Source organism: Perognathus longimembris, chromosome 8 (genome assembly GCF_023159225.1).
Source record: "Perognathus longimembris pacificus isolate PPM17 chromosome 8, ASM2315922v1, whole genome shotgun sequence".
Classification (NCBI taxonomy): Eukaryota; Metazoa; Chordata; class Mammalia; order Rodentia; family Heteromyidae; genus Perognathus; species Perognathus longimembris.
Genome location: NC_063168.1, coordinates 12,043,145 through 12,061,938, shown reverse-complemented (window position 1 = coordinate 12,061,938; position 18,794 = coordinate 12,043,145). Strand labels below are relative to the sequence as shown.

The window sequence follows — 18,794 nt, the reverse complement described above, 5'->3', positions numbered from 1 at the left end:
TTCCCTGTGAGATGCCAAATATGCAATTTTGGCAAACAGGAGCAGGTCCTGAGTGGCACTGATGGGCACAACGGTGGGATGAGGGCTCTGTACCACACCTTACACACCAGCCTCATGTTTGCACGACAGAAACAATTCTGTCATACCACTCGCTGCCTCGTTGTACTAACAAAGCTGATGCACATCTTTGTTTTCAGCACTACCTCCTTCTCCTGTAGGCTGTCCTGATCATCCGATTCCTGTGGAATGGAACAATCACAACAGTTGCATTGACTTGCATTTGAGCTTTGACATTGCATCAGTTGGATCAGCACGATGGGACTCAGCAAGCAAAGTCTAATTGGTTCCAGGCTAATTTTGTGATTTCCCCAGCTGCAGGTCTTGTTTACATCATTCACATGAAGTTATTTGACTGACTTAGCAAAAAGATGGAATCACATAAGGACAGAGGACGAAACAATGATATTTAACAGACTTTTACTAAAGAGTCCTTTGGGAATAGTAAATGCTTAGCTTAGGATTCTTGTAGTCAAACTGATGGTGGGAATAGGTTTCTGGAACACTCCTAGAGGCAGATCATTAAAGATCTTATGCTTAGGAGAAAGGAAAGAATGGAAATCAAATTCCATGTTATCTGGAATTATGTCTCATAGGTTGGTGTTTAAAAAATAGTGGGTCAAAGTCGGGTGTAGTGGCTTAAAACTGCTAGCCCAACTCGTTTGATTGACAGAGATAAGGAGGATGACCATTTGAGACCAACTGGAGAGATTAGCACCATTAACATGCAGTTTTGTGTTAGGGCAATAGGAAAGACACACTGAGAGCATCTCAGGCATTGGCTTGAACAGGGTGCAAGACAGCCAAAGAGTGTACTCAGGTGGACAAAATTCCCTTGAGAAAGACATCCCGCTCATGCAGGGACACCTGGAAAGTTGTTTCACTTGGATTAGTTTCACCAGTGTTCATCCCAAGGCAATCTCTGGGTAGCTAGAGAGCAGTGGAACAGAAGAGAAGACCCCAAATATGCCCTTGTGGCTAGAACCATCTGATATTTATCAGTGTAAAAACACACACTGGAGAAAAGAATGTGTCTTCAAACATTGGTGATGGCAAAACTCACCATTGCAAAATTAAAACCAAACTGGATAAAGGATTTAGTCTGAGTCTTGAAACTTAGAAACCACGGGAGGTTTCCCTCATTGGTAAGAATTAGTGCATGTCTAGAATAGTCCTGGCAGAAGATCACAATAGCTCAACAGCTGTGCAAATATGAACATATCGGTGATGCTAAGTGAAATGAACTCCAAGTTATGGAAATAAGTGGTTTACCATTGTTGTTATTTTCAAAGTACCATCTGAAATTATGCCACTTTCTTTAGTCTTTTTTCCCCAGCGTTTTCCCCCTGATGTCACTGTTATTGATTTCTCTACCCTGGGTAATATACATATGCTTATTGGAACTAGAGAAGGGAAGGAGAGCATCAAAATGGCAGACAAAGGGTAAAAGGTGAACCAATGCAACAGCAATACTTACAAAACTATGTGCTGTAAACCAACTGTACAACTCATGGGAGGGAGGGAACTGGGGAGGGGGGAAGGAGGGAGAAAATGAGGGAGGAGGTAACAATTTTGATACTCGCTGCCTTAAGTATGAAAGTTTAACCCCTCTGTACATCACGTTGACATAAAATAAATAACTAAATAAATAAACTACTATAAGATAACAAGGACAAATACTTGAAGATATTGTCAGAGGTAATTATTTATAAACAAGACTCTTATTGCATATTGGCAAGAATTGACACAGGGGACTGCTTCAAATAAAAATGCTCCTGCATATCAATAAAGAAATACATATATATATACATATATTGCATATATACACGTGTATATATGTGCATAAATATATATTTTCTATTTCTGAGGGAAGGGCTCAGGCCTGGATGCTGTTTCTGATCTTCATTTTTGCTCAGAGCTAGTACAGTGTCCCTTTAGCCCCAGCTCTACTTTTGGATTTTTGGTAGTTAGTTGTAGACAAGAGTCTCATAGGTTTTCATGCTTGGCATGGCTTTGAACCTTGATCCTCAGATCCCAACCTCCTGAATAGCTAGGATTGCAGGTATGAGTCACCGGCCCGTAGCAGGAAAATAAATCTTAAACCAAGTAACATATTTTCCATGTTTTATGTGTTATGTTATTGTCTTGTTTAATTAAAAAATACTTTCAATTATTTTTCTATTGTAAGATCATGAACAACATGTGATGATTCATACAATTACGAGCTTTCTGTAGATTCCTCCATAATCTAATGAAGTTTCTAATTTTCTTCTAATTTTATGATTCCAGATAGGTAGAAAAAACTTAGGATCAAATTTAGGTGAGTTCTAGTGCCATCACTTGGTGGAATATTTTGAGTTTGGGGAAAAGTGAGCTTCCTGGGCTGTCTGCTATCTCAAGCCATCATTCTGATCATTCTGATCCCTGGTGGAAGCTCAAGGCCCTGTTCCTTCTCTGGTTTCCTGCAGAGTTGCATCATCAGGTGATGTTCCTCTGATATTTGGAAAGCTGGAGAGAATTGCGTGTTTCTTGACACCAGCAGGCTGACACCTGGTCAGTGGGGTGAGGCCTGGAGAATCCCCAGAGAGGGTTGGTGTGGGGGGATCAGTGCATGAGTCCCCACCTGGCTTTTTCACAGGCTGCAGGATCACAGGACTATGTGGCCCAAACAGCTTAGAACAGCTGCAGAGACCTAGAAAATCCCCATTCCTAGTTCCAACTTCCCTGGTCACTAAGGAGTTAAGAAGCTAATGAGTAGACTCATTTCCTGTCTGAAAACAATTCCTGCTTGGAGAATCCTGCCTGGGTCTGTTTTACTCTGTGAATCTTAAAGGAAGCCTTGATATGAAAAGAGACATGGGCATGCCTGTGCTTCTAGGACACAGGAGGAGAAAAGAGACAGAGATACAAAAGAGCATTCACAGAAGCTCAACCAAAACCCTGCAGTAGTGTTCAGAGAGGCCTTCTGCATAAGAGAAGCACTCTAAGTGGGTGGGGGCACCAGGAGGAGCAGCTGGGGCAGCCCAGCCTCTCATTTCTGCTTCCCTGGGAGGTTTTTGTTATGACTTGTATCACTGTGGGAGGAGAACTATAATGCTGCTGACAGTAATAAGTGGCACCATCTTCAGGCTGCAGGCTGCTGATGGTGAGAGTGAACTCTGTCCCAGATCCACTGCCACTGAACCTTGATGGGACCCCAGATTCCAAACTAGTTGCATAATAGATAAGGGGCTTTGGAGCTTTCCCTGGTTTCTGCTGATACCAGGCTAAATAACCATAGATACTCTCACTGGCCCCGCAACTGATGGAGACTGTGTCTCCTGGAGATGCAGACAGGGAGGCTCTAGACTGGGTCATCTGGATGTCACATCTGGCACCTGGTATTGGAAACATACAAGCAAATATCCATATTAGTAGTCATGTTATAGGAGGACTTCCCTGAAGACTCAGGAGGCACAGACCACACAGGGTGGGAGAAGTGCTGTTCTTCCTTCCCTGGGAGCCAGAGCAGCAGGAGCCCCAGAAGCTGAGCAGGGTTCCTCATGTCCATGCTGGGTGCTGACTGGGACTGACTGCTGCACAGGGTGTGAGCAGCCTATTATGTAGTCATTGGGGCTGGAGGCTGTGATCTAGATATATGCAAATGAGCAGGGCGGGGCAAAGCTGGAAACAGCTGCAGGGCTTGCTCAGCTCAGGAAATCATCACAGGTGTGTGGTACCCACGTGTTTTAGTTTAGACCAAAGCATGTGGTTCACTTACACAGCACAAGTCACGCTCAACCTGCCATCCTTGAATGGATCTATTGCTTCTTTCAGGGAAGATGAGGCCTGCTTTTTCTGAATGTCTTAATCTCAACTCTCTGTTATGATTCTGGAAAGAGAGAAGATGAAGGCAAAAAATTAATGACTTATATTACATATATGGAGAGAAGTGAAGATAGGGAGAGAATAGTGTTTCTAGACATTTTAAATTGGTTTAATAACTATGCATTGGAACATTCCCAATAAATAGCAAGAGAAATTAAAGCTTTCAAGTTTCAGTCTATTCCCAAACACATATAAATATAAAAGAAAATGTGGAATATCCTTAAGAGCTGGTATAGGGCTGAGTCAAGCTCTTCCATACTTTACTGCATAAGTTAGAAACAATTCATATGCATGGGAAGCAACTATAGGAGGGGCTTAAGTAAACCATATTGTGTGTTTTGATTGCTAGAGGTCGGGAGCAAAAGCTTGTTGCGACTAGAAAAGACCAAAGTTACTTTGGTATTTGTGATTTGCCACTCTCTCTAGATAGACTTTTTAATCTTGGACTTAAGATTGAATGTTATGCAAAGGCTGCAGTATATCCATGCACCCAGTGCCCTCTGAATATTCCACAGCAAATTCAGGGCAAATCACCTCCTTTTAGCCTCCTTCCCATTAAATGCTTGTTCCTTAGTCCTGATACATCTCTTATCACAGATGCACAAATTTCTGCTGCTTTCCTGAAATGAGAGTAGTTTTTCCCTACTAGTAAGCCCAGCAGTTCAAAACTGTCACCTTAAAAGAGTAAAGAAAAGATAGCTGTTGTGAAGGTTTCCTCATAATTTCAAGAGCAATGACTTTCACCTAGTAGGATTTCTAATTGTGTTGAAGAAGGGACCAAAGACTTGTCCCATTGCCTCAGGGAAGCTGTGCTTTGGTTCTGGCCCTGGGGGAGGATGCAGGGTCTGTTGACAAAAGGGTGAGAGTTCAGGGTAATCTCTGTGACCTGCAGATTTAGAGTCATTAAATGTATTTGCAACTGCTATCCAACTCACTTCTGGTGTATGTAAGAACTTGTCTCAGGATCTGTACTTTTTTGACTAACATCTTAATGGCCTAATAAATTCTCAAGGGCTTTCCAGAGAAAGTCTCTTTGCAATCTGTAAGTATCCATGAGCTGAATAGTGCATATAGAAATGATGATTATGGAGGACACCTTGCATTTTAGCTTCACTTCTAGGTGGATTTCAACTTAATTCAATTTGTAATTACTGGGGCTCAGAGAGATGCCTTTTATCCTTCCAAAACCAAGTTCATCCCCAATATTTAGGTACAGAAAACATTTGTGAAATTTCCAAACTCAGTTTTGAATATAATGATGAAAACAAAGTCAGAAGTTGAGACTGCACTGCCAGAATAATTAAGGCACAAACATGCTACCTTGTCTGCAAAATAAAACTGCATAGGACTGGCTCATGTGAAGGAGCTCCTGTGTAGTAGGAAGGAAGCTTTGAGTATCAATCTCAGTGTAACCTCAAAAAAATTAATTGTGCACATGGTTGCTCAATTTGGTAGATATGCAATTTTCTGTTACTGCCAGAATCTGCACATTTTCAGGTTTTGTTATTTTAAAAGTTTTATGAATTTTAAATAGTCTTTCTTTAAAAAATGATACTTCTTTGGAAGAAGTAATAGGATAAGGGGAAGGAGTGTACTGTATGATTCTTCCAATGTGACTCACAGCTTCACCATCTTCCAGGGATGAGGGTTTCCTTCTAGTCCCACATTAAATGTGGTACAAATTTTTCTTCGTTTGGAATCCCCTATATTATGTCAATCTTCTGCCAATTGTGATTGTTATAGATAATACAATAGAAGTCTGACTAGTGATCAGACCAATTCCCTTTAGCAAACATCTCTCTACTCTCTGGAATCTTCTCCATTCACTGACAATGTCTATTTTTGTTGTTGTTTAGTTTTTTGTTTTTGTTTTTCCCCCTGTAGCAGGGAGGAGGGACATCAAGCTGACATAGACACCAGCTTTGCTGTGGGCATCTGTATGTGTGAGTCTGGAACTCCTATCAGGCCAGTTTTGGCACACAAACACTGGGATGGGACTTGGGTATGGGTAAAAGGTGGACATAGGTTTGATCATCCCGAATGTCACATCTATTGTCTTATTTTTTCCCTATCCTAACTGATCACCATATGAACATCAACTGTCTTTGCCTTCAGTCTCCACATCCCTGAACCTGGAGACTCTGAGGTTCTAATTAATGATTATGACATTGGTGCCCAAGTGAAATTCTCCTACTCTGTTTCCAGATGACAAACTTCCATGAGACCTTATTATAAAGCATCCAGCCAGAATCTACTTGCAAGGAGGATGTAAAGTTCTACATTATTTTGAGCTGGATCATCAAGCAATGCTGGTATCTTAGTATTGAATGTGTTTGTGCTGACTTTCCTGTACAGGCTGTGTCTCATTGTCAACTTGAAGCAAGAGAGGACAGCTCTGCCTATACACCTGAATGAATTTGTGGTGTGTACGGTGAATTCTTGAGTTCATGCTCCCCATTCCTCTCTTCATTCCCTCACCACTCCTCCCTTTGCCCCACACCCTGACTGGGAGATTCCCATATCCTGGTGCTTCTTGTGTTGGGTTTTGACGTATTTCGTTCTTATTTTGTTCCTTCATTCCTTGGTTTATTTGCTTGTTCATTTCTTCCTTCTTTCCTCCCTCCCTCCCTCTCGACCTCTCTCCTTCCTTGCTTCTTTCCTTCCCCTCCTTCCCTCCCTCCCTCTTCCCTCCTCCCTACTTCCCTCCCTCCCTCTCTCCCTTCCTTCCTTCCTTCCCATTCTTTTAGTTTAGTGTAGTATTTGAATTTCAGCTGTTAACTCAGAGTCTGAGTGCTGTCCCTTAGTTTTTTTCCACTAAAGCTAATGCTCTAGCACACCTTTACCAGCCTTTAGGTAGTGAATTGGAGATGAGACTCATGGACTTTGATATGCCGGATGACCTTGACAGTCATTCTCATATCAAATGTTCCCGAGTAGTTAGGTTTTCAGGTATTAGCTATGAACGCCTGGCTAAAATAGTTTTTAGTTCTGTGTGTGTGTGAGTGGCTGTGTTGGTCACTTAGATTTTGTGCTGAAGGCCAGTGCTCTCCCTTTACCTTTAATTCACATATGTTTTACAATATATTGCTCTTCCAATAGCATTGGCATTTTTCAACATCAAGATCACTGGAAGGGGATTTAGCAAGCAGATGATCAGGATTTGGTTCTGGGCTGCTTTTGCAATTTTCCCTTTGGCAGGTATTGATTATATTACAAATGTTAACTCATTCGACCCACTAACCAAAGGATAGAATGACATCAGAAGAGATGGAGAAAGAAATAATATTTAATAGAATCGAAGAGCCTCTGGGAATAGTGAATCTTTGCTTCTGATTCCTGTGATCATATTGAAGATGGAAACAGTTTTCTGGAAAGCTCCTAGATGCAGATCATTAAAGGTATACCTAAGGGTGAAACAGAAAGAGTGGAAATGACTCAATGTATGTAGAAATAAATTTTGCTATTGTAAAAAGATGTGTAATAGATTATACTTGCCACCTCAACTACATGACTGATATAAAGCAAATGACAATTTGAGACAGTTCAGGCATTAATTGCACTGTATGTGGTTAGGAATATCTGTCATTTGAGTTATGTGGCAAATGTAAACAGGAGAATTATGGATAGGCCAATCTAGGGCAAAACACTGAGACCTTATTGGAAAAAAAAATGTTTAAATGCAAAGATCTAAGTTCAAACCCCATTAACAACAAAAGATGTTTAGGGTGGCATATTTTGGTTAGTGAGTTAGAGCTGAATGGATGAAATCCTTAGTGCTTCTGTTTTGTGTTTTAATAAACAATAGATATTTTCTCTTTTTTCTTCTTGTAACTTTCATACTTGTGCTAGTCTTGCAGCATGAGCTTAGGGCCTGTGGCACTGTCCCAAACATTGTTGCTCAAGTCGCCTGCTACTCCACTAGAACCACAGCTCCAATGCCACCTTTGGGGTATCTAATTGGTAAGAAGGGTCTTGTTTACATTCCTGCCATTATTGGCTTTGAGTTCTGATCCACAGAGCTCATTGTTCATACAGGAGATAAAGATAAATGCTCCATGGTGAAAGAATGCCTTATTTTCCTTAAGAATTCATTTTAGATCAGCGCCTCTATTGATTCATCCTCAGGTTTCAGCAAATGACTGCACTGATGAATGAATTCAAACACCATCATTGTAAAAAAGAGAAAGAATTAGGATGAACTTACAAGTCAGCTTTCTGAAGGAGTTGGATCTGCTTCCTTTGTTGCTGCTCTCCCCATGCAAAATGTAGCAGCCAACAAAGGCCCAGGATAAAGCCAGGACCCTACTTGTACAAGGACTCAGAGCCACCCTCATTTCCAGAGCCTTCACAGTGTGCATTGCACATAGATTGAGAGGATCTGCTTGGCTGCTCCCTAGACAGACAGCACATGAGGGCAGCTGGGCCACCCTGGCAGGGAGGTTTTTGTTCAGGGCTGTATCACTGGGGGAGGAGCATGTGTACCTTGATAACAGTAATAAACTCCAACATCCTCAGTCTCCACCCTGTTGATGGTCAGTGTGAAATCTGTGCCTGACCCACTGCCACAGAAGCTGTCTGGGACCCCAGGGTCTCGCTGGGAAACCCAATAGATCAGGCACTTTGGAGCCTTCCCTGGTTTCTGCAGGTACCAGATCAAATATGTCTTTCCACTACTATGCAGGAGGCTCTGACTAGACCTGCAGGAGATGGAGGCCGGCTCTCCTGCACTGACAGACAGAAGGAGTGGAGTCTGGGTCATCACAAAGAAAAAGATGGAGAACATCATTTACGTCGTTCTCATGCTTTTCATAGGAGCCAAGCAATATGAAGCATTTGATGATTTACCCTCATTCATTTTGAAAAAGAATGTGGGATGGCTTTGGGGAATCTTTTAAGAAAAGTTTATCATTAAGGGTATATTTCCCCAGAGTGTTTCAAAATCTTTCCAGTGCTTTCTCCTGCCTTTCCTCACCCTCACAGATGCAAACCTCACATGCCCACCCTGGAGGACAGGAACCGCACATCGCACACAGGAGATGCACACATGGGAAGCAGTGGGTCCCTGGGCTCACCCTCCCTCCAATGTCCTTCCTCCTCTTGCTCTGCCCTTACCAGGGATCCACAGCATTAGCAGCCCCAGGAGCTGACCAGGGAACCTCATTTTGAGTGCAAATGAGGAGAGCTGATCAGTCAACACAGAGTGAGATCTGCTTATTTATCTCAGTCTTGTCAAGGATGGTCCTCCCTAGGGAGCAATATGCAAATTCCCTGGTGTGGGCAATGGTCTGGCAGACCATACAAAGATCAGAAACCCTGATCTTTGTAGTCAACAGACAGTCAAAAGCCTCTGTATTTGTATGAAAATCAAAACAGTCCATGCCATGTGCAACAGTGCTAAGAAAGCCCAGCTGTGTAAGTGCACGTGTAGAAGCAGTACAGGGCACAAAGCACAGCCTGAGGACCAGCCCCGCATGGAGATGACTTCCATGGAGACTTGTACCCAGTTTAATTTTTCAGTCAACTATCACTCTGCGCCGCTACATCTTTTCATTCCCCAATTCCTTGTAGTCTTGAGAAGGACACAGCCCCCATTTCCAGCGGTATCGATGGTCAAGGGCTTCATCTAATAACATCATGGAGTCTTCAGATTGTCTAGTGGAGGTGGTTTTAAACTAACAAATAGTAATCCCTGGCAGGAAATAAGGTCACAGTTGGACACAGGGAGGGAGCTGAGCTGAGTATCAGCTCAAGGTCCAAGCTGGGAGTAAGTTTGGGTGTGGTGCCTGTAGCATGAAATTGTCCTGTGGGGAAAGAGGACAAGCAAGAGTGTGAATGAATGAAGGCACTGTTTGGGGTCCTCTAGATAGGGCTATTTTGGTCATTGAGATCTAACAAAAATGTCTAGAAAACATGATACTAGGTGACAAATCAGTACACTCATTGATACAGCACTCTTAGGTCATATAAAAGACTGGAATGTCCAATATGCCCTCCACCATCCAAAATCATATTGGGCTTCTCCAAGTGCCGTAATTCATGCAAGAAAAGGAAGACATAATGCCTATAAATGAAATAGAAGCATATTTTTATTTGCTGAAAACTGTACAGAAAACATTAAATTCCAAAAATAGCCCTGGATTAAAGACACAAAAGAGCTTATTTGTGTTTTTAATCTGAAATGTAATTTAAAAATTTTAATTTTCTTTTGTTCGACCTAAAAATTCAATGCAAGGCAATTAAAACTGATAGTTTTTAGAGTCGAACACATTATACTACATTGTATATGGAAATTCATCAGATTTAATAGTCAAAATAAAAACCTCATTATGTCTACTACGTTTATTTTTTGTCTATTTAAAAATAAAACTGCAGACGTTAAACCAGAATATATAATGAAAGCAGTAAAATATACAGGTAGATCAATAAAATGGCTCTGATAGGCGCACTCCAGCACAATGACATAGTTTTCAATAAAGCCACGGATTGGAGTACACAGTGCTGTTGACATAGTTTGACTCTGTTGATAGCTACTCAAGACAAGGAATTACACTCTTGGTTGCCACCTATCCCCTCTCAATCAGCATCTCATCAAATGCAGTGATTTCCACAACCATTTTCTCTCTATGCTTTTTAGCAGTGTTTCAGCAGGAGGAATCCTTCTAGAGAATAAAAGGCAGAAGAAAGTGATTTATGGGCATTTGTCCCTGCAGGCAAACACTGGGCTAGAGGACTGGAGCATCACCTGTGGGAGCTACTAACACCTGAAGATGCCAAGCCCTGGACCCTCTAGTTAGGGTGGAGAACCTGTGTTAAACAGCCTTTATTGTGACTGATAATTGACATCTGGTGTCTGAAGGAAAGTAATCTAAACTTCTACTTGAATTTTCAGCTTCTCTGAGTACTGTAACTCAGGCTTGGAAAGGCTGGGTCTTAGACATCGTTTTTTATATTAAAATGGCCTGCATTAAGAAACTACATGAATGGGGGCTGGGAATGTGGCTTAGCGGTAGAGCACTTACCTAGCATGCACAAAGCCCTGGGTTTGATTCCTCAGCACCACATACACAGAAAAAGCAGAAGTGGTATTGTGGCTCAAGAGTTAAAGTGCTAGCCCCGAGCAAAAAGAAGCCAGGGAAAGGGCTCAGGCTCTGCGTCCAAGCCTCAAGACTGGCAAAAAAAAAAGAAAGATAGAAAAAAAATTACATGAATGATTACCTCATTACTGGGTTTTTCTACAAGCCAATTCCAACGATTCCATAGCCCAGACTCTTTACATGCTTCAAAGAGGACTTACCATATCTGTTCTACTAGGAATGAACAGGTGAGTGACAGGGGACAGAGGACGATCCACATCTCTAACAAAACCTCCCAGTGACTTTCAGGCCCTGGCTGCATTTGAGAAGCTGTGTCAGCAAGTGCAGTCACAGCAGAAGCAGCTGGGGTAGCCCAGCCTCTCACTTCTGCTGCCCTGGAGGTTTTAGTTATGGCCTATATCACTGTGGGAGGATAACTCCAATATTGTTGACAGTAATATGTGGCAACATCTTCAGGCTGCAGGCTGCTGATGGTGAGAGTGAACTGTGTCCCAGATCCACTGCCACTGAACCGCGATGGGACTCCAGATTCCAAACTTGTTGCACCATAGATCAAGAGTTTAGGCGCTTGTCCTGGTTTCTGCTGATACCAGGCTAACCTCTTGCTAATGTCCTGACTTACTCTGCAAGTCATGGCTACCCTCTCTCCTGGAGATGCAGAGAGGGAGGCTGGAGACTGGGTCATCTGGATGTCACATCTCAGACCTGGCAAAGGAAACATAACACATACCCACACAATTAAGCATGTGGTAAGAGGATCTCAGAAATAGAAGTCATCAGTGATCAAGCACATTGAGCTGGGTTCAACTGCAGTGCTGTCTGTCCTTACCTGGGAGCCAGAGCAGCAGGAGCCCCAGGAGCTGAGCAGGGGTCCTCATGTCCATGCTGGGTGCTGACTGGGACTGACAGCTGCACATGGTGAGCAGCCTATGAAAAAGAGCTCAGGGCAGTGGGCGGGGCTCTGGGCTCATGCAAATCAGCAGTGTCTGGCCAGGCTGGGCACAACTGCAGGACTGGCTCATCTCAGGAACTCAAAATCAGAGAAGCTTCCCCAGGAGTCCCAGGTCAAACATGAGAGACATGCCATGCATGCAAAAAACGCATGTCTCCAAGGAGAGCTTTGATTGTAGCAAATGTGTTTAGGATTTTTTTCCTTTTTAGGTAATTATACAAAGAAGAGCCATCTCATAAAGCAGTTTATGAATATCTTGATCAGGGTCACACCCTTCCACATTCATACCCCCTTTGACTCACCTCTTCCCTTTCCTTTCTCAATTTTGTACTATAGACAATGAATTCTTGACTATATTCTCCCCATTTCCCTGTCACTACTTCATGCTCCATGTCCCTTTGCTCCAGTCCCTGTCTTGCAAATTCCTAAATCCTGGTGCTTATTGTGTTGAACTGTAAACTTCCCATTCTAAAAACAAATACAAAAAACAAACAAAGAAAAAGAAAACATGAAACGTGTTCTTCATTAAAAACTTGTTACCACTTACCTGTTATCCAATTGTTTCCATATAAATTGATGGGCACATTCTACCTTTTGCAAATAAAGGAAATGTGCAACCTTTGTTTCTCTTGGTCTCCCTTATTTTAATAAAGTTTTTCCAAGTTTTTCCATTTCCTTATGAGTAGTACAATATCATTTTTTGTAATAAACAAGTATAGCTGAAATTTGTATGTGTACCATATTTTTTGATCTATTCGTCAACTGAGGAACATCTGGGCTGATTCCACATCTTGGTTATGGTGAATAATGCTGTAATCAGGGTCGCTTTACTGTGTACTGTGTTCTATTGTAAACTGTCCAGAAGCAGATTTTCTGAGTCATAGGTAGCTGTATGATTAGGTTTTTTTCTTTTTCTTTTGCAGTCTTGACCTTTGAATTCAGGGCCTGAGCACTGTCCCTAGCTTCCTTTTGCGCATGGCTAACACTCTGCCACTTGAGCCACAGTGCCAATTCTGGCTGCTTTCTGTATATATGGTGCTGGGGAATTGAACCCAGGGCTTCATGTATGGGAGGCAAACACTCTTGCCACTAGGCCATATCCCTGGCCCATGTTTGTTTGTTCGTTTGTTTGTTTCATTAGGTTTTGTACTTTGGCCTTGAACTCAGGGTCTGGGTACATACTGTCTCCTTGCTTTATCCCTCAAGGTTAATGCACTACAACAGTTGCCAAGCTTTCAATTCTGAGTTTTTGGTGATTAATTGGAGATTCAAGTCTCATAGATTTTCTTACACGGTTGGCTTTGAAAAATCATTCTCATATCTCACATTTATGAGTAGATAATTGACTGTTACCATCCATTGGCATTTGGACAAAATGTCTTCTCTCTCTCTCTCCCTTTCTCTCTCTCTCTATCTCTCTGTCTCTCTCTCTTTCTCTCTGTCTCTGTCTCTCTCTGTCTCTGTCTCTGTCTCTGTCTCTGTCTCTGTCTCTCTCTCTCTCTGTATGTGTGTGTGTGTTACTCAAGGCCTGGGTTTGATCCCTTAGATTTTATGCTCAAGGCTATCACTCTGTTATGCCACTTATCTACACCTCCACTTCTAGATTTTGGATGGTTAATTGGAATTAAGATTGCCATGGACTTTCCTGCCTAGGCTCTCTTCAAGTTGCAAGTCTCGGATCTCAGGCTACAGAGTAGGAGAATTACAAGCATGAGGCACAGTGCATAGCTGTTTAATTTCTTTAAAGAAAATGATAGCATGAAACTACCAAATGAAATGAATAGTATTCTCTGGTACTTTTAATCACGGCCATTTCAGTGCAAATTCAAGCAGTTTTTGCAGATGCATTTATTTACCAATTTTTAACGATTGAAACCTTAGGTGTTTTCTATCCCTAATATCTAAACAGACTGTACTTTTCTTAATATGATATTGCTCATAGTTTATCATTTTGTGCCATTTGATATTACTTCCCACAATAAAAATCATGAATTGAGAAGTGTTGATGGTGGGTAATTACTTCAACAAAAATCTCTGCTAGTCATACCTCTTTTCTGAATGAGTGGAAATATCATGCCTGCCCAGCTACTAGTATTGATGTTTGCATCTGTAGTGTGTGTGTGTGTGTGTGTGTGTGTGTGAGAGAGAGAGAGAGAGAGAGAGAGAGAGAGAGACTTGATCTGTACTGAAGTCAGTATAAATGCTCAAGAAGCATATTGGAAATGGATAAAACATGGATAACAATTTGATCAATCAGATATCATATCATGCCTTTTCTTTGGACACCCCAGCCTAGTTAAACAGCAAGAGGAACCATGTTTGCCTTCATCATGCACACCCCAGAGTCTAGGAATTCTGATTCCTAGTGATTCATCAGAATGCATCTAAGGAGGATGAAGAAGGCAAAGGACATGGACATCTTACTGTGGTGTGGTTAGAAAAATTCAGACCTAGAACATGACTTAGAAGTCATTTTTCTAAATACTCATGGGGTTTCAGTGAGTGTGAGGGCTGACCTCAACTTGCAGGTACTGGAATTCACTGGAGAGATTTGGAGCAAGAGCCTCTTTCCAATGCTGACCTTCTTGCCCTGGGCCATGACAGAAGCAGTCACCTCCAGAGGGAAGGAGCTGAGAACCTGGGGTGACAAAGGCCATGCCCTGTGGTGGCCTTGGATTCAGGAAGGGAAATACTGACTCCTCACTGGAATTGAGCCCAGCCGAGAGGGCATGGCCAGGCTGAGAGACTGAGTCACCAGGAGCTCAGAGTTGGCCTGCTCCATGGGGCTGGCTGATTCCCTGCTGGTCTCTCCAATCATGAGGAAAGTCAGCAAGGTCCTCATCCACAGTCTCCTCTCAGCCACTGTGTATCCATCTTAGATACATAAGGAGGACATGTTGATCAAGGGTAGAAATTTAAAGTCTAAATCTATTGTGTGTCTTGCTCATTGTTGACAATATTCTGAAAAGGAGGTTCTGGGATAGCACTAAAATTTCAAACACTTTCAATCTCCAGTTCCTTCTACATACTTTTATTTGACACCTTAATTATCTTTACCTGACTCTCTTAGAAGGTTGGCCTTCAATGTGCTCTGCCCTACTGAGAATCCCCAAGGTCAGGTCGTGCTGGCTATGCACACGGGGCTTGTCGCCCCCCAGAGGACAGCCTTGTACTCACACAGCTGGGTCCACCATTGAACTGAACTTGGTACTCCATTCCAATAATACAGGAGAAAAGGGGCAGCATAGTCAGGGTGTGCTTACTAAGACCAAGTAAAGAAGAAAATATTCAGAAACACGCAGCTAGAGAACCATGGCAGTGCGTGTAGTGTCTGGGAGCACATGTGCACCTTGACAGCTGTGCAGCCAGCTTGCCAGCCTCAGGTTCCTGTTGACAAAGAGGCAGCAGGATCACTGCTGCTCTCCCTTGCTCTGGGCTCTGGGAATCTGCTGATTATTGGCTTTGTTCGCCATCTGGTGGCAAACCAATGACATGACAATGGTAAGGATGATCAGTAAGGAGTCTGGGGTCTAGACTAGGATTATTTCCTCTACTAGTCACAAAGTCAGTTCTATTCCAACTGTTTCAAGACCAGAGTCAGTAGGAAATTCAAATGACTCCTCTCCTCAGACATTTTATAGCAGATCATTAACAAATCTATGGGTTCACCATTAATTCTGAGAATTTAATGGCCACAAGGAAGTTGGTGGCTAAGGATGTGTAGTCCCATTGAGATGCCAAATATGTGATTTTGGTAACAGGAGGGGTCCTGAGTGGCACTGAAGGGTACAAAGGTGGGGTGAGGGCCCCCGCCCAGACTTTACATGCACTAGCCTCATGCTCTGCATGATGAAAACCTTTCTGCCACACCACTCACTGCCTGATTGCACTAACAAAGGGAATCAAACAGCTGGTGCACATCTGTGTTTTTAATACCACCTCCTTCCCTTAATGGCTGTCCTGAACACTGATTCCTATGGAATGGAACAATTGCAACAATTGCATTGAATTGCATTTGAACTTGGATATTGCATCATTAAGATCACCACAATGGGACTCAGCAAGCAATGACTTGGGTCCAGGCTAATTCTGTGATTTGTCTAGGTGCAGGTCTCATTTATATTGCTCACATTAACTTATTTGACTGACTTACCAAAAGAAAGAAGGACATCAGGACGTAAGGAGAGTGTAATAATGTTTAATAGGTTTTTACTAAAGAGTCCGTTGGAAAGGATAAATTCTTAGCTTTTGATTTTGGCAGTCATCTCAGGAATTGGCTATACACCCATGTTGCAAGACAGTAAAAGAATGAACTCCTGTGGAAAAAATTCCACAAGAAAAGAGCCCGTTGAGACATCCGGCTCATGAAAGGACACCTGGAAAGTGGTTTCACGTGGATTAGTTTCAGCATCTTATGTCCCCAGTCAAGCTCTGGGTTCCAGGAGAGCAGTGGAACAGAAGAGAAGACCCAAAATAAAGGCACGTGGCCATAGCCATCTGATTTTTACCAGTGTCAAACCACACACTGGAGAAAAGAATGTGCCTTTAAAAATTGGTAATGGGAAAACTGGATATCTACATATAAAAGACTGAATTTACTTCTCTAATCTCCCCATTATAAAACTAAAAAGACATTAGTGTGAGACCTGCAACTTAGAAACTACCATAGGAAAACAAGGACAAATACTTGAAGATAAGGTCACAGGTAATTATTTATGAACAGGACTCCTGTTGCATATGGGCAAGAATTGACACAGGGGATTGTATCAAATTAAAATGCTCTATCAATAATGAAGTATATATACATATGTATGTATACTTGTATGTATTTGTGCTATTTTTGAGGGAAGGACTCAGGCCTGGATGCTGTTTCTGATCTTCATTTTTGCTCAGAGCTAGGACCCTGTCCCTCTAGCCCCAGCTCCCCTTCTGTGTTAATGGTAGCTGTAGATAAAAGTCTGATAGTTTTTCATGCTTGGGCTGGCTTTGAACCTTGATCCTCAGATTCCAACCTGCTGATTAGCTAGGATTGCAGGCATGAGTCACAGACCTATAGCAAGAAAAGGAATATTAAACTAAGTAATTGATTTCCCTTGTTTTTATGTATAGTGATATAGTTTTGCATCTGATATGTTTAATTAAGAAAATTCTTTCAATTATTTTCCTGTGTAAGTTCATGTGCAACTTGTGATGTTTCATATGATTTCTAGCATCTTATATTTTTCTACAAAACTTAATGAAGTTTTTAAAAATTTAAAAATGTTTTATGATCCCAGGTTGGTAGACAAAACTTAGGATCAAATTTAGGTGCATTCTAGTGCCATCACTTGGTGGAATATTTTGAGTTTGGAGGAAAGTGAGCTTGCTGGGCTGTCCGCTCTCTCAAGCCATCATTCTGATCATTCTGATCCCTGGTGGAAGCTCAAGGCCCTGTTCCTACTCTGGTTTCCTGCAGAGTTGCATCATCAGGTGATGTTCCTCCGAAATTTGGAAAGCTGGAGAGAATTGCGTGTTTCTTGACACCAGCAGGCTGACACCTGGTCAGTGGGGTGAGGCCTGGAGAATCCCCAGAGAGAGGGGGGATGAGAGCATGAGCCCCCACCTGGCATTTTCACAGGCTGGAGAATCACAGGACTATGTGGCCCAAACAGCTTAACACAGCTGCAGAGACCTAGAAAAATCACCATTCCTAGTTCAAACTTCTCTGGTCACTAAGGAGTTATGAAGCTAATGAATAGACTCATTTCCTGTATGAAAACAATTCCTGCTTGGAGAATCCAGCCTGGGTCTGTTTTACTGTGTGAATCATAAAGGAAGCCTTGATGTGAGAAGAGACATGGACATGTCTGTGCTTCTAGGACACAGGAGGAGAAAAGAGACAGAGATACAGAAGAGCATTCACAGAAAGCTCAACCAAAACCCTGCAGTAGTGTTCAGAGAGGCCTTCTGCATGAGAGAGGCACTCTAAGTGGGTGGGGGAACCAAGAGGAGCAGCTGGGGCAGCCCAGCCTCTCACTTCTGCTTCCCTGGGAGGTTTTTGTAATGAATTGTATCACTGTGGGAGGAGAACTATAATGCTGTTGACAGTAATAAGTGGCAACATCTTCAGGCTGCAGGCTGCTGATAGTGAGAGTAAACTCTGTCCCAGATCCACTGCCACTGAACCTTGATGGGACCCCAGATTCCAAACTAGTTGCATAATAGATAAGGGGCTTTGGAGCTTTCCCTGGTTTCTGCTGATACCAGGCTAAATTATTGCTAATGCCCTGACTGGCACGGCAAGTGATAGAGACTTTGTCTCCTGGAGATGCAGACAGGGTGGCTGGAGACTGGGTCATCTGGATGTCACATCTGGCACCTGATATTGGAAACATACAAGCAAATAACCATATTAGTAGTCATGTTATAGGAGGTCTTCTTTGAAGACCCAGGCAGCACAGACCACACAGGGTGGGAGAAGTGCTGTCCGTCCTTACCTGGGAACCAGAGCAGCAGGAGCCCCAGGAGCTGAGCAGGGGTCCTCAAGTCCATGCTGGGTGCTGACTGGGACTGACTGCTGCACAGGGTTAGCAACCTGTTATAAAGTCATTGGGGCACAAGCTGTGATCTAGCCATATGCAAATGAGCAGGGCTGGGCAAAGCTGGCAACAGCTGCAGGGCTGGCTCATTGCAGGAAACCATCACAGGTGTGTGGTGTCCACTGTTTTAGTTTAAACCAAAGCATGTGATTCACTTATACAGCACAAGTCATGCTCAACCTGCCTTCGTTGAATGGATCTATTGGTTCTTTCAGGGATGAGGCCTGCTTTTCCTGAATGTCTTAA

General features: G+C 42.6%; 1 protein-coding gene and 2 gene segments (V, D, J or C); all 3 read right to left on the bottom strand.

Moving 5' to 3' along the window:
• Positions 1 to 140: 140 nt before the first annotated feature.
• Positions 141 to 9,560, bottom strand: LOC125355942 (immunoglobulin kappa light chain-like). Its single transcript, XM_048352197.1, has 4 exons — positions 9,466 to 9,560; positions 8,407 to 8,651; positions 3,133 to 3,434; positions 141 to 239 (listed from the first exon to the last, which is right to left on the bottom strand). Exons 1-4 carry the CDS (start codon positions 9,558 to 9,560, stop codon positions 141 to 143), a joined length of 741 nt encoding a protein of 246 aa, XP_048208154.1.
• Positions 9,561 to 11,412: 1,852 nt separating this feature from the next.
• Positions 11,413 to 11,902, bottom strand: LOC125356184. The segment is given in 2 exon segments: positions 11,413 to 11,723; positions 11,848 to 11,902. Coding segments are annotated over 2 exon segments (366 nt in total).
• A 3,478-nt stretch (positions 11,903 to 15,380) lies between these two features.
• Positions 15,381 to 18,501, bottom strand: LOC125355940. The segment is given in 4 exon segments: positions 15,381 to 15,443; positions 17,411 to 17,526; positions 17,987 to 18,328; positions 18,447 to 18,501. Coding segments are annotated over 4 exon segments (576 nt in total).
• Between the last annotated feature and the right edge of the window lie 293 nt (positions 18,502 to 18,794).